At 44.4% G+C, this 16,007-nt stretch overlaps 1 protein-coding gene across 3 annotated transcripts in view; it reads right to left on the bottom strand.

Moving 5' to 3' along the window:
* The window catches only part of FGFR1 (fibroblast growth factor receptor 1), a 93,767-nt gene that overhangs the window by 65,304 nt on the left and 12,456 nt on the right, over nucleotides 1–16,007 (bottom strand). For all 3 annotated transcript variants that reach the window (XM_054998439.1, XM_054998438.1, XM_054998437.1), the window contains exon 2: nucleotides 1,665–1,880. In XM_054998439.1, coding sequence (XP_054854414.1) covers nucleotides 1,665–1,755 — 91 coding nt within the window. In that variant the 5' untranslated portion in view covers nucleotides 1,756–1,880. The remainder of the gene's footprint in view (nucleotides 1–1,664; nucleotides 1,881–16,007) is intronic.

Below are 16,007 nucleotides of genomic sequence, written 5' to 3' on the forward strand. Positions count from 1 at the left end.
CTCTGTCTCTGCCACACGTAGTAGTAGCGTTGTCAGGATAAGCCTGGCAGCTGGTGGAATGGTTGAGGGCAAGGACATGGGGGGACAGACAGATGGACAACACCGTCACTATGTCATGTCTGGGTTTTACCACAGAGTTTCCAATGATTTCTAGAGCTACCCTATGTCACTTCTGGATTTCCCCCCAAAGTGACGCAGCAATTCTACCAACATAACTGGTTTTTTCCTCCAGGTGCCACTCAGGGCAATGGCAGGCAAAGAGAGCTGCTAGCAGGAAGTCTCCTGCCACAGCAGAAGACCTAGCAGCCCTACATGGTAGTGTCACCTCTGAATGACACCAACATCAACATTACTACTTTATGGGTTTTCTTGCTAAACATGTAAATTTGAGAGCAACTCCAATCTGAAAACCAAGGAAGTGGGTGGGGAAAGAGAATCTTGAATTGGCGAGACCTTTTCAAGACTTTGGCTACCTAAAGCATCCAATGAGTGGAACACATTTCCATCTCTGTACCTTTAAGGAGGTGGGAGGACCAGCATGACCCACAGCTCAACACACTAGGGTATTTATTCTGCCACAAGACTACAGAACAACTGACCTTACTGAACTTGCAGTTTCTAAAGGAGTATGTGTCAGCAGCAGAAGCAGGTTGGAGGGAATAATCTTTTCCACTTATTATCACCCTTGTGGTTGCCTACAGCTTGTTCTCATTTTCCATTTATTCTCACAAAAGTGTATATAAAAGCTTGTGAATAAAGGCCTGTTTGAAAATCCATTTGGACATCTCTTTTGAGGCATCAGATTGTTAAAAAATGCCTGTAGTGTCTTCTAAACTCCAGATCCCTGACTTCAGGTATCTGGGTTTGAGACCACTCACACCAGGACCTTATATAAATCTGATCACCCACCCACCCCAGCCAGATTTGACAGTTGGAATCAAAACTACTTATGTGTGGCCTTAATGGAGAAGGCAGTATCATCCACTGCTAGCTACCAACAAACAGTCCTACGCAAGGCAGAAAAGAAGCTGTTTTAATCACCTTGATGTGAGTCCCACTGAAAACAATGATACTTGGATAATGCGATAAAGATCACAGCAACAAATCCATATCCCACTTCTTCAAGAATAGTCTATGTAGACAGATAGAAAGAACTGGCAGCCGCCCACTTGAACCACACTAGCCTTGTAAGAATCCCATGAATGTATCTGCACACAGTACAGGTCTACTGATTTGGGTACATTTTTAAACTTCTTTGTGTAAGAGTCATCTGTACATTCCAAGACCCAGGTCACAAAATGAGCATAAAAAAAGATGGTGGTGGTGAGAGATCTCAACTAATACTAGAACTTGTAAAGTGAACCAAAGAAACCATACTTCAGAATTACCTTTAGTATTCATATTTAGTTTTAAAGTTGACATATGTTTACAACACACACCACCGTGTACATGCAAACAGTATAACAAATGAAGGGTTTATTCATGGACCTCCCCCCAGAGAGGAAATCAGTCCATTCAATGTCACACTTACAAACACATGTTTAACAAGAAACAGGTCAACCACCTTTATTGTGTTTCACTAACGTCAGAGGCTCTTGTTTTTGGTTGTAAGACAAAAAAAGATCTTTCCACAGAAAGGGCTGAGAGGGGTTGGCTTTTCCTACCTTGCTCTGGCAGGGTTTGTGCCGGCCTTGCAATGGACAGCGTGGCTGTGACCAGCACAGCCCAAAGAACGAGGGACTTCCAGGTAAGCATCCCAGTTCTCCTGCTACTTGTTGGCGAATGAACTCTCACACTCCATGAGGACTCTGAGCTCAGGTGTCTGGTTTGCAACTGGGAGCGGAAGCTTCACTTCTTCTCTTCGATCAGTTCTTCAAATGCTGTGAATGGGAAAACAATGGCATTAATGTATGTTATTCTGTCACCAGTATACTGGTTGTTTTCTCTACAAGGGAAAGGTATCTACCAATAACTGACCCAGTACAACAAGATAGGCTGCTCAGCATGCAGAAATGCAGTTTACATTTTACATGCATCCCCTTTTGGTTCACTTTCCGCAGGCTTACTGGCTACTCCCTGAATGGGCTGAAATTTATAGTGAACATTCCGGAGAGAAAAAGCTTGTCATTGTTTAAAGGTGATGCAGTGGTGTTTGTTACAAAAGATTAAAAGAGATAACACTCTGGAATTTGTTCAGACACAAAAAGCACATCCATACAGCAGACTTAAAACTGGTTTGACAGTCATCCTTGTTTCCAAGGGCATTGGCATTGGAGACGTAGGAACCTCTAAATAGAACTCTCAATACTTCACTAAAATTCTCAGCGTTCTTTTGGAGAAACCATAACAGTTCAAGCAGTGATTAGGAGCTAAATGTGTACACTGATTCGATCATATCTGTGATGGCCCATTCTCACGTGCATATCATCACTTGATGCTACATTCGAGGAAGTGATGTCACCATGCAAGGCGCAGCCACCCCTGGGAGCACTCCTGCAAAGGGGGGGGGGTTTAAATTGCCCTCTGCACTGGCGATCTAAACTCCCCCCTTGCTCCAGCTGACTATCAGCTAGAGCAAGGGGGGGGGTTAATAGTTTAATGGTCACTGACAACGTGAACATTTTCTAGAGGTGCCGGAACACTGTTTCACCATGATCCAGCTGAAAAAAGGCCCTCCCTCTCAGTACCATTTTGGGCTGAAAAAAAGGCACAGGAGGAAGGCAAGTGCCCTTCCTCCTATGTTAATCCTGACTAGAATCAGGCCCCCACAAGGCTGTTAAGAGGAGCTTCCTGGTGGGAATTTGCTCTACAAAATGGTGGGGACGCCATCTCATCTAGTTTAGTCCAAACACAGCTGAAGTCGCAAGCTAAGACTGAGATGCTAGAGAACAGCTATATGACCAGAGACACAGGAAGTGAGCTGCCAGACGGTGGAATTGACTAGAATGTCTTATATTCTTTTCAGTAAGGAAGCCATTGGCCAAATACACCTATTTATCTGAAAGTCAAAGTTTCCAACCCTTGGAAGGGTTGACATGGGAAGCTGTTATCATGTACTCACTGCAAAGCTCACAGCAGGAGAAAAAACAAGGGGGTGGGAAAGGCTGAACAAGGAAAAGGGCTTTCAAGCCCACCCATCTACTTTCTTTCTTTGTTCCTCTCATAATCATAATGACTTGGATCATTTGTAGGAGATCAGAGGAGACGCCCTTATAACGTGGGAAACAGTAAGTCAGGCCTTGACAAATTTTCTTTGGTTCTAAAAGCCAGCCCCAACTATTTAGGAGCCAGACACCAGACTCATTTTTCAGCCTTCAGTTTTGAATTTTAACTATCATATTTTCAAACTATTACAACCATAAAACTTAATCCTACCCACTTCTCACAATTTTATTAAAGTTACATCAAAAGTGAAGGATATAAATAAGTATCGGGATACCCTATATTTATTACTCTCAAAAGCTAACCTCTGTACCTAGCCTGACTTTCCCTCTATTTCTGATCATTCCATTATTGCTTTATAAAACACATTTTAACTGAATACTAGAGCCAGTACAGAAAGCAACTGGTTAAGAAAGGAACTCATCTCCCACCACTGAATGATGTAAAGGTAATATATAAACAAGCAATGACAAAAAATGCAAACATTTTTATACCAAACAGCAACATTTCTAATGTAAAATGATAAATAACCTTTGTATTTCTACTAAGGATTGCTGTGAAACATTGCTGAAAACAGCAGGTGCCAAAACGAAATTCCTAGGCACCACTGGGACCCGGCACCTAGGATCTGTCAAGTCCAACAGTAAGTAAAAAATTAACAAAATGTCCTCTCTTATTCCCCACATTATCATAAAAAGACATCCCTTACCTGGCAAACAGATAGAAGGGGAGAACCGGGTTATACCAGTAGAAAACCAGCTAACTAGAAAACCAGTTGGCAACCCTTGCTGAAAGTACGTTGCTAAAAGCAAGCAATGCCAACTGGTATCACAGTACAGCAAAAATTATAGATAAAATATGCTACTCATTTTTAAATAGCCATGGCAAGGCTTGGGTAAGTGGGTAGGTAGAACCTGAAGAGGTCAGGCACAGCACCATCATCTGGACTACCGGAAACCAACAAAGCCAGTGTCAAACATTTCAATATTCTGAGTCAAATCCAAGCAAATTAAATTCAACAGAGACCGAGCAAATGAAAGCAAAATCTTTAAGCCAAAGGTGGAGAGGAAACAGGAAAGGGAGATTGACTTAGTAAAAACAGAGCACTGCCTGGCTGCAGTGAGGGGATGAGACCTTTTGAGGACACCTTCTGTACAACTGGGCCAACAGTAGGCAGGAGATAGAAGGAGCTCTGTGCCTCAAAAAGATTCAATATTTGCTGTTCCATCATTTTGTGTGTGTAAATGATACAACATGTAAACTTCATTTGAATCTCTTCTTTGTGATAATAATATGCCATGGATAAAACCTTAATCCTGAATGTAGCAGACTAGCCATTGGCTTATTTTATCCATTGGAGAACCGATACAGGAAATGACAGTATACCAGGTAAATGAAAACAAAGAGGCTTATTAAACCAAGAGGACTACACTTTAAAAGTGGTCTAAATAAGAAATGGACAAATTATGGCCTAAGGGCATCTGGCTGTGGGAGCTTTTCACCAGGCCGTCAAATTGTTTAAAAAAGATTTGTCACCAGTGCACTGGACTGCAGCACCAGTTAGTAGGCAGATGGTCCCCCCAAACTGTTCAAGGAGGGCTGAGAACCACTAAGATGTTGCCTATAGACCAAATAATTGGTCCACTCCTCATCTAGATCTTAGAGGATGTTGTTCCAAATCATTGGTAAAAAGCATCTAATGCCCTACAGATATGACATGATCTTCAGTCTCAGACAGGTGCTACATAAGGCGTGGGTATAAATTTTCTAGTTTAATAAAAGTATTAATAAAATTGTGGACTCTCTTATCCCAGAGAGTTGAATATAAGTTTTATTTTAAAAAAGAGATTTAAAAAATCCTCATTTGCTGTTCCGAAGAAATCTATTAATTGTAGCCAAGGTAGTCCTGGCTATTAAGAGAGGTGCTATTGACATTCCCTTCTGAGGATCAGTGGCTAGCTAAACATTTGGAACATATGGAGCAGGGCTTTTTTTCAGCTGGAATGCAGTGGAACAGAATTCCGGCACCTTTTGAAAATGGCCACATGGCCGGCGGCCCCGCCCCCTGATCTCCAGACAGAGGGGAGTTTAGATTGCCCTCTGCGCCACCCAGTGATGCGGAGGGCAATCTAAACTCCCCTCTGTCTGGAGATCAGGGGGCGGGGCCACTGGCCATGTGACCATTTTCCCCAAGGGTGAGTTAAACTTTAAAAAACTCCCCCCTTGTTGCAGCTGACCTGAAGTGATGTCATTGTGCGGTCCTGAGTTTCAACACCACGTAGTTCCACCACCTCTTTTCCCAGAAAAAAGGCCCTGATATGGAGAAACTGGTGGAGTTCAAGTGAGTGTAAGCCAGAGGCATTTCTGACGGCTTGATTCCAGTTGGTAATGGACGCAGACCATCCAGAGCCACACACAGGAAAGCCATCCAAGCACTCCTTGTTTCATATTTACTGATTGCAGCCAACTTTAAGTGACAAAGAGGTAATTGTTTTCTCTGTTTTTAAGTTAATTATTGTTTCATTGTTTTGGGCAAAAATTTAGATTTTGTAACAAGCAGCTGTCTTATGCTGATTAAGCTGCTTGCATAAGAGAGAATAAAAGAGGGAGGATTACTCAAAGCCCTGTGGCAAAACATTGAATTTCAACACACATACCTTCTTCCTTCCAATTAACCACCTGCAGGAGAAACTACCCAGTCTCACAATTTCCCTCCCAAGGGAGAAAAATGACGCGTGGAACTTCCACATGACGAAGGCAGCAGATGCAAGTCAGTGGCACACAATGGGATGTACTAGGCAATCTGAGGTGGGGGGCAGGTTCCAATCCCCAGTTGGCCACAAAGCTTGCTGAGCAACCTTGGGCCAGCCGCCAGTCACTCTTACCCAAACCAAGGGCTTTTTTTCAGCTGGAATGTGGTGGAACGGAGTTCCGGCACCTCTTGAAAATGGTCACATGGCCGGCGGCCCCGCCCCCTGATCTCCAGACAGAGGGGAGTTTAGATTGCCCTCCACGCTGTTCGGCGGCGCAGAGGGCAATCAAAACTCCCCTCTGTCTGGAGATCAGGGAGCAGGGCCACCAGCCATGTGACCATTTTTGTGATTTAAACTTAAAAACTCCCTCCTTGTTCCAGTTGACTAAAGTGACATCATTGTGCAGTCCTGAGTTCTACCACTGAGTTCCACCACCTTTTTTTCCAGAAAAAACACCCTGCCCAAACCTATATCATCAGGATTGTTGTAGCAAGGATAAATTGAGGAGGGGGCAACAGCACAGCAAGCTATTTTGCAGGGGGCGGGACCCACAGTATAGATAAAAAGTTTTGGGAAGTAGTGGCATCTTCCATCAGGGCAGCTGAGAGCCAAGCTATAAGTGACGCCTTACACAGGTTGGACACTTGTCAGCTTCCCTCAAGTTTTGATGGGAAATGTAGGCATCCTGGTCTTGCAGCTGTAATTGAGAGCCAAGCTGTAAAACCAGGACGCCTACATTTTCTATCAAAACTTGAGGTAAGCTGACAAGTGCCCAACCTGTGTAAGGTGTCACTTGTAGCTTGGCTCTTATTCTCTCCCTCCTTTTCCTCTCCCCCTCCCACCCCCACTCCATCTCTTTCCCTCTTCAATGCATGTGCTGGTTGTGGAGAAGTTTCACTGTCACAAGTACAAGACAAGATACTGCACCCTAACAAATGGATTTGTACAGCTGTCAATCAATGTAAAGGGTTTTTTGTGTTTTAGATTACCAGTTAAAACCCAAATGGTTAATCATTCCGTTTCAGTAAACAGGCATATTCCCAAAGCCTCAAGAGAAATAAATGTGCGGTTTAAAAAAATAAACAAGTGGCTACTGTTCATCATTAGAGGGAAAAATCTTTTAGCAATCTTTTCAGTCTCTCCAACAGAGACACACCAAGACTAATAGGGCTTCAAAAAAAAAACCCCCAAGTGTCTGAGGGGTGGAGAATCTCTGCTTTGCATGCAGAAGGTCCAAGGTTCAATCTCCAGCATCTCCAGTTAAAATGATCAAGTAGTAAGTGATGTGAAAGACCTCAGCCTGACATCCAGAAGACTCGCCGCCAGTCAAAGTAGACAAGACTGACCTTAAAAGACCAACAGTCTAAGGCAGCTTCATGCACTGATCTCTACTGCAACTATTAATCATACCAACATTTAGTCAACTGATCTACTCATGTATAATCTTAATCCAAGTCCCAGGGGAAGAGAGAGGGCAAAGACTTGGACAACAGTGGGGAGAGTCCCAGAGGACTGCCCATCTGTCTTCTTAACACCACAAACTTGGCTGTGGACAGTAAGCGAAGCTGCAGTGAAGGGCTGAGGCAAAAGTTCAGAATGCCTTCAGTTCATTAGTATCCCCCAACCCCCAATTAGCTACAACTTAGTCATTCAGAAGCAAGCTAAATTCAGGCTATGGCACCTAAACTTTTCAAAGCTGAAATATTAAGCAGCATGCTTAATATTTGCAAAAAAAAAAGTTTAGAATGTGAAGGGAGAAGAATTACCCCTCCCTATAGGGACTTCAGCCCTAGGTTACTGGCATGGGTCACTGAAAGGAAGAATTTGTGCAGAAACACAACAGGCAGCAGGCTCCTGGGTCATTCAGTTGCGCTTCTGCACAGGGAGCGAGGGAATACAACAATCATACACTGCACAGCAGAATTACCAGTTGATGGAAACTAGAAAAAGGCAAGGCCAAAGAACCATATAACGCATCCAGCTGCCTCCTCTGCAGGCTGGTACGTTTGGCCCATGGAACACGTTAATTGTTTCAAAAAATATTTACTTCTCATGGCACTTTGGGAGTTATTGCTTTATTCATTAATGGATACAGAGTGTGGCTACAGAAAATCATTTTGGATACAGACTCCACATTTCAACTCTAGCCTCTAAGTAGGAGAGGGAAGTATGGTTCAGTGGCAGAGGACGTGCGTTGCAAGCAGAAAGTCCCAGGTTTAAGTCCCAGCATGCTTAATTGAGAAGTCCCCCCCACCCCTCAAGAATCTGGAGAGTTGCTGCCCATCGGAGTCAACTACTGATATATATTAGTTGTTTTTTTGTAAGGTGCCAGTACTCGTATATATGGCTGCACTGATTTCTACCAATTCCCCTCTCAGGACTTTTGAGAATCCTCTGAAAGGCATGGATACTCCATACTAGTCAGTACAATCACAAAAAAGCCAGTGGTCTGACTCAGCATGAGGCAGCTTCATGTGTTCATATATGTTCAGTTGCCTACAATATTTACCAGGGCTTTTTTTCTGGGAAAAGAGGTGGTGGAACTTGGTAGGCAGCACAGGGGGCAACTCTTGGTGGGAGGTGGTGCCCCTGGTACCACATGTGCCCGCGCAAAGTACGTACACGTTCCCAGGACCAATGGCGTCACTTTGGGTCAGCTGGAGCAAGGGAGGGAGTTTTTAAAAGTTTAAATCGCCCTTGGCGAAAATGATCATATGGCTGGTGGCCCCGCCCCCTGATCTCCAGACAGAAGGGAGTTTAGATTGCCCTCTGTGCCGCTCCAGCTGTGCGTAGGGCAATGTAAACTCCCCTCTGTCTGGAGATCAGGGGGCGGGACCACCAGCCATGTGTTCATTTTCAAGAAGTTCCAGAACTCCGTTCCACTGCATTCCAGCGGAAAAAAAGCCCTGATATTTACCTAATTTATTATTAAGATATTGTAATCTATGGCCAAACAGACGCTCAGCACAGTTTGAAACAGCATGATCAATACAATGCCAAGTCAACACAAACCAATCACAGTATTAAGAATTTCACCATTAATCCGAACAGAACTTCCACCCAAGCCCTCTTGATGAAAAAGGCATTTTCCAACCTTTTCAAAGTTCACTTAGCAAGCCTCTAAGTCCCAGCGCGTAGGAAATACTGCTAAAGAGGCTCTCCTTCTGGTTACCATCCTTTTAAGGCCACAGGGACAGTGGAAAACTGGCTGGATCAAAGGTGCTATATTCTTATCAGTATGTTCGGAAAGAAAAAAAGCAGCCCCATATTGTTATCTACCCTCAAAGGCACTGGCGCCCAGAATTTGTGTACTGACCAAGGAAGTTAAACATTGGCAGGAGATTTTAGCCCAAGAGCCACAGTGAGGCACCAATAATGCATTTTTAAAATAGTTGACTAAATGTTAAACGTTTTGCTAAGGGGTGAAGTATTTGGCTGAACAGCCGTTGGTATTTCAGGAAACCAATTGCACTGTCTCCAAATGGTTTTGTTTATGTAGTACATGCTCTACGGGAAATGCAGCCTAATGAAGAACCCTTCTCAAAGCTACGACTGTTTCCCAAAACAAACCTGCTGAGCAGAAGGGGTGGGGAAGAACCAGAGCTTTGCAGAGGTGGGGGAAGCTACCCGGAAAACGTCACTTGGACCTGGCTCGGTCCCTGAATTCCTTTCCTCTTATGCGCCTCAAAGATGGCTCAGAGCAGAATCACAGGGAAGCCCCGGCCTGGCTTCAGAAAGTGCCAGGTTCATATTTCCATCATGAATCCCAAGGACGAGTCACTAGCTGTAAAGTGGCCTTTACGGTGCAGAAGAGAGGCAGAGGAGAACAGGGGAAGGATCAGCAGAAAAATATTCAGTTAACAGCCAAATAGCAATAAGAACTTAGAAAGAAAGAAAGAAAGAAAGAAAGAAAGAAAGAAAGAAAGAAAGAAAGAAAGAAAGAAAGAAAGAAAGAAAGAAAGAAAGAAAGAAAGAAAGAAAGAAAGAAATGAACAAGCCCTGGTGATTTTTAATGAAGACACCTCTCACTTTTCTTCAAATAGGGTTGCCCAGTCCAGGCTGGGCAATTCCTGGAGATTTTGGGGGTGGAGCCTGGAGAAGATGGGGTATGGGGTGGGGAGGGGCCTTATTGGGTATAATGCCATAGAGTTCACCCTTCTTAGCAGCTATTTTCTCCAAGGGAACTGGGCTCTCTTGCCTGGAGATCAGCTGCAATTCTGGGAGATCTCCAGCTACCACCTGGAGGCTGGCAACCCTATCTTCAAAGCACCACTTAATATTTTACATTCTGCACATTAAATACATTTAACAGTCCTGTATAAACAGCAACAAAAGTTTTGGAGATCAACAGCTTCCAAAGGCGTGAAGATCTAAGCAAATAGCAAAGGAAGTAGAAAAAACATTCCTGACAGAACCTAGTTTTCACCGATAGATAAAGTGCCTGGGCTGTACCACTTGACAATAAAAATGAGAGTTAGTTGACACAGTGACTTCTCAAACATATTTTAAAACCCCTACAGTAAGAAAACTGGCATTGTCATGGAGAAAGCTAGGCTGAAAACCTTTCCTCTGACACCTTGTTTGCTACTTGAAGGGATATTTTTGTTCCTCTTCAATCAAGGAGCATTCATCCATGTGAGCCCTTGCTAGGCTTGCCAGCGACAGGTTTGAAAATTCCTGGAGATTTTGAGGGTGGAGACTGGAGAGGATGGGGTTTGGGGAATGGAGGGACCTCAGCATGGTATAACGCCATAGACTCCACCCTCCAAAGCAGCCATTTTCTCCATGGAAATGGTCTTTGTCACCTGGAGACCAGTTGTAATTCTGGGAGATCTCCAGCTACCACCTGGAGGCTGGCAACCCTAGCCCTTGTATGCAATCTGAAAAGATCCACCCACCCTCACCTCCTTCTCAAATTAGTCCTTTAGCAAAACTTGTTGCTGACCGCACACTGCATACGGGTCACGTTCAATAATGCCCTGCAAGTAATTTCTGGGACTCAAGTGCACAACAATTAAGCCGATACCTTTCCATTAGTTCGTAGGCTGCAATACCTGTTTGGAAGGAGTACAGTTCTGCTCCAGGATGTTTTAGAGTTCTACTCCAAATCTCAGGTTTTCCCTCCAAAGTACATGGCATCTGGAGAACACCAAGCACTCTAAGAAGCATTTCAAATCTGATTTTTCTCAAGTAGGATTATGTGATGCAGTTCTGTGAACCGGGGGCCTCTTTTCCTTGGGAGAAAACGGGCCTGTCATATGATTCCTACCTTGCACATACATCAAGCACAGAAGGCAAAAAAAACCCCAAACAAACCCATGGCCAATTCCCCCTCCCTTGCTTACTGCTCCCTGCTCTAAACTTGAAGGATGCTTATCCAAGCACAGGAGCACAGCTTTTTTGGTATTTACACAGTCTTGATATAAATCCGAACAGGACCGCCATTCATTTCTCAGAGATTGGAATGCAAACAGAGCTGCCCGGCAGTTCCTTCCTTCCCATGTGTGGGAAACTGCCCACTGCTCATCTCCAACTTGCCCCCGTCTCTCTCACCTTAGTACATCCTCCTTCTTGAAAGACTTTGGTTGTTCAGCAGACATTTTAGAGTGCTGAGAGTTGGCTCAGGCACATGTGGCCACAGCTCCAGCTCCACGTGACAATACATTCATGCACTGCCGCATGGACCAAGTACCAGGCAAACTAACCATACATAACAGAGTGGTCCACAGGAAAAGAAAAATAACCCTGACTCCAAAAATACTTGTTTTTGTACCAGCCAAAGTGTCATAGAATGAGAACTCAAAAGGCTTGTAAGATCTGTTTATCCAGGCTGACTGTTAAGCTCCAACAAAATAATAAATGGGATGGAGAGGGGGGAATAAAAGAGAAAACGTTTGTGGGTATTGGTTGTTGGGGGTTTCTCCGGCCGTGAAAGCCTTCGACAAGTTTGTGGGTATAATGGAGCGGTCAGATTCAAGAGTCTTAAAATGTAACACAGGACATATAACACAACTTCATTGGATTAGCTTGTATGGGGTAAAAAACTTCAAAATGCAACAAAAACTAATGGGACACAGACCCACCTCCACTCCAGTCATCCTGATGTTTCCAGGAACAGCCACTATCATACAGCAACTGCTGCAAAACAATGGTGCACACAAGCACTTGGGGCACCCATGAGTTTTCCTCTCTCATACACAATCAAATTTCAGGAAGAAATGTAATAAACTCTTCTAATCTTGCCCCTCAAACTTGACCTGAGACCAAACATATTGATCTAGATGGGGCTGCAGCAGCCTGAGAAAGCAGTCCTAAGCGTCTATTCAATGGGGCTCACTCCCAGGAAAGTTGTCATGACCCTCCGCCAGTGAGTCAGAAATGGAACAACTGTGGCTGTTTGGAGGATATCTGGTAGTGAGGGAACAAGTTCCCTTCCCCAGAGGCCATGTCCTGTCAGCAATGGGAAGGTTTGCTTGCACCACCACAGACAAATTTTATAAAGTAAACAGCAGCACCTAGACTCACCACCTAACAAAGAGCCAGAGGACAAATAACTGCAACAGAAAAGAAGAGGCTTGCAGAAATTCAACAGCAAGAAGGAACAAAAGAGCATACAGAAAGAATGAAAAGTGGGCCTTGCTCACAAATGGTGAGCTGTTGCAGAGATGGCGGAAAGAAGATGGCGCAGCTCACTCCTCAAGCATGTGTGTGAGGAGCTCGACTCCAGTATTAAAGCTATGCACAGACACCAAGAACAGAATATTGTGAGTTGCTAAGAGCAACACACTGTTTCCTAACAACACAAATGTGAAGTTTTGAGCGCACAGACAACACACTGTCCACTAACTGTTCCTCTCAGCTGAGACATGCTAACAAGAAGGTGGGAGACGAGTGCTAGAAAAGCATGTTTTTAACGCGTCCTGTTGCCTTTCCCACCTGTCCATTGCTGTCACAGCCCATCACAAATGAGGGAACTGGAATCATCCCCAAACTGTAGTCAGAGGCAAGGGCTAAGAATTTTCTGTTAAAAATCCCAGCAGAGGCCTACCTCAAAACTACAGCTCCCAGGTTTCCCAACAAAGAGAGAAAGATGAAACCAGTTAAGCCTCTGGTTTAGGGCAGCTTCAGACAGGACAATATTTCAGGGAGAAACAGACACAGATAGTCTGTGTGAATGCTTTCTTTACTACTAGAGTAACATCAAAAAAGGAAATTCCTATACCACCACAAATTGCACATGCTGCACTCACACCCAATGCCTGCATATCTTCCCATAGATTCACCACCACTTTCTTCATATTTTATACGCTAAGCACAAAAAGTGGACTTGCATTCCCATCATACTTGTGTTTTCGTCCCAAGTCTGTAATCTCCTAACATAATTTCACTTAGGTCCCTTCCATATGTCCTTAATGAGACAGCTTGCCAACGGAACTTTGGCAGGTTATCTCACTCATTACACACGTCATTGTTTCCCATGCGCAAGTAGGTCATGATGATCCTGCTTTTTAAGCGTTTTTTGTGAAATTTATTTAGTCCGTTTTCATTTTTTATGCCGGTTTTCCCACATGATTATCTAGCATATCAATGCACGTGGACACTTTTTTGTGCTTCCTCTCACCATTACCCCTCCCATACATGCTTCTGGCTCGCATGCACGATTGTATAATTCGATTGTATAATTCCCCCTCCCTTTAAACTTTTTTTAACGGCCCTTGCGCTATTACAGTATCTACGTATACAAAGGGAATCATACAGCAGTGCTTGCTGCATTGGATCACTCAGCAATCAGACTATCAGTCTAGGAACAACATTGGGAACGGATGGCCATTTCTGATTTCCAACTAGCAATAAGGCCCGTTGTTTGGGAAAATACAACAAGTCCTAGCAGTGTTCCTCCTCCCCGCGCCTCTACCCACGGTATCAGTCAAGGGAGGGATCGGGGAAGAGAGCAGGGGCTCCCTCCTCCTCCAACCCCTCAGCCACTGCCTGGCTTGTGCGTGGCCCTCCCAAGGTCTCATGGAGGTGGCAGGGAGCCCCCCTGCTGCTGTGGGACTTTGGGAGGGCCTTGCCGCAGGCACTGGGCCCTTCTGGGCATGCCCAGTTTCTACAGAAGCTGAAAGACAAGACGATGGCATAGCACAATCCCACATGCACTCAAAAAAAAAAAAGAGGAAAGTTGGGCCGGGAATGCACCAATGTCATTTGTTATGAGGTGCAAACAAAGAACACGTTTTCTGTTTTGGGACCTTTTTTTCCCCGTGACAAACACCCACAAAACACACATGAGGAGGATGCATGTGGAAGGCGAATTTTTGAAGCAGATCGGGAAGACGCGGCTTTGGGAGAGGGAAAACTTGGAGCATGTGGAAGTGACCTTAGACAGCTACCCTCATGGTTCACAAAATGACTGATATTTTTTAAATCCCCAGAATGAGTGTATGTACCACAGCTGCCTTTTTCACTAAGACTGCTAATTCTCTGGACAGGGATTGGGTCACTTGTACACTGTCCAGAAACAAGGTGGTAGTCAGTCCACAGCAGTTTCTAGCCCACAATTTTATTCACCCAACTGCCAGAAATGAAGCAAGAATGAAGAGAAAGCTCTTTTTAACCAAAATGACAAGTTTCCCCATCTAACCCTGTGGCCACAGATTGGCAGGTGTGTCTCTTTTTACAAGCCTGCTACAAGGCACCTAACTAGCATGCTGCTGATAATAAATGTTCAAAGAGGTCACTGTACAGCCCCAGCATTCAAACTGTCATTTCCTTTGGGCAGAAACTTCTGGTTTAACCCAGGGCAGGTGTTCCATCGCAAGCCACAACCAGCATAAATCCTATTTCAGATACCTCTTGGACTCTACTCCAAGGTAAAACTAGGAATATAAAACAAATAAATCCAGTTGACTTCAGCTGCCAAATCTGTCTGTGTACCTTGAACACAAACCGCCTTGAGGCCTCCTTTTGTTTTGTTACAGATTTAGCTCTCAATATTTCATGTAGATGGAAAGGGAGGGGGAGGGGGAGAAAATCAAAGAGAAGATGCTGGGTGACTCAGCTACGATGGAAACTTTAACTCAGCACCTGGCTCTTTCTGTGACATCAAACTGCTCTGTGGGCTCAGCTCTTGGATGCTGAAAGGTTATGCTAAAAACAACGCTTCCAAACTGGACCAAAGGAAGCCTAAAATAAGGCCAAGACAATTACCACAGGACAAAGACACACCTAAGGATATAGAGAGATATAAGCAAGGGTGGGTGTATGGTGGGGGAGTCAAAAGATGAGCCATCAGTGCTTCCTTGAATTGCTTTCGTCTTCAATCAAGAGAAAGAAAGCACTAGCGTGGTCTATTCGCCAGAGGATTTCGGAGGCCAAAGTTTAAATCTCCACTCTGCCACTGAAACTCAACAGATGACCTTGGGCCCACCGTCCTCTCACTCAATAATAATAGTAACATTCAATTTATATACTGCCCTTCAGGATGACTTAACACCCACTCAGAGCGGTTTACAAAGTATGTTATTATTATCCCCACAACAAAACATGCTGTGAGGTGGGTGGGGCTGAGAGAGCTCTGAGAGAGCTGTGACTGACCTAAGGTCACCCAGCTGGCTTCAAGCGGAGGAGTGGGGAATCAAACCCGGCTCTCCAGATTAGAGTCCCATGCTCTTAACCAATACACCAAACTGGCTCCCATAGCCAAACCTACCTCACATAGGAGTTGCTGTGAGGATAAATGGAGGAGGGGAGAATGATGTTGTCATCTGCTTTGGGCCCCACCTCCCAAATTGGGGAGGAAAGAAGGATATAAATATCTAAACAAACAAACATCTTTTGCTGATCTCATAACTAAAAAACGGCTGCAAGGAGCAGGTAGGAGGCAGAGGCTAGGAGCACGTGCAGCGTTTGTTTTCTTTACCACTGAGAAACCAGAACCTGGCCCAATGAACCTGATCATGTATATTTTTATCCCACCTTTCGTCCAAGGAGCTTAGCATGGCATACATCATTCTCCCTTTCCCACTGCATCCTCACAACAATCCTGTGACACAGGCTAGAGTGTGCAACCATGCAAAGCAACAAGGCAGTTCC

Source organism: Eublepharis macularius, chromosome 14, assembly GCF_028583425.1.
Source record: "Eublepharis macularius isolate TG4126 chromosome 14, MPM_Emac_v1.0, whole genome shotgun sequence".
NCBI lineage: Eukaryota > Metazoa > Chordata > Lepidosauria > Squamata > Eublepharidae > Eublepharis > Eublepharis macularius.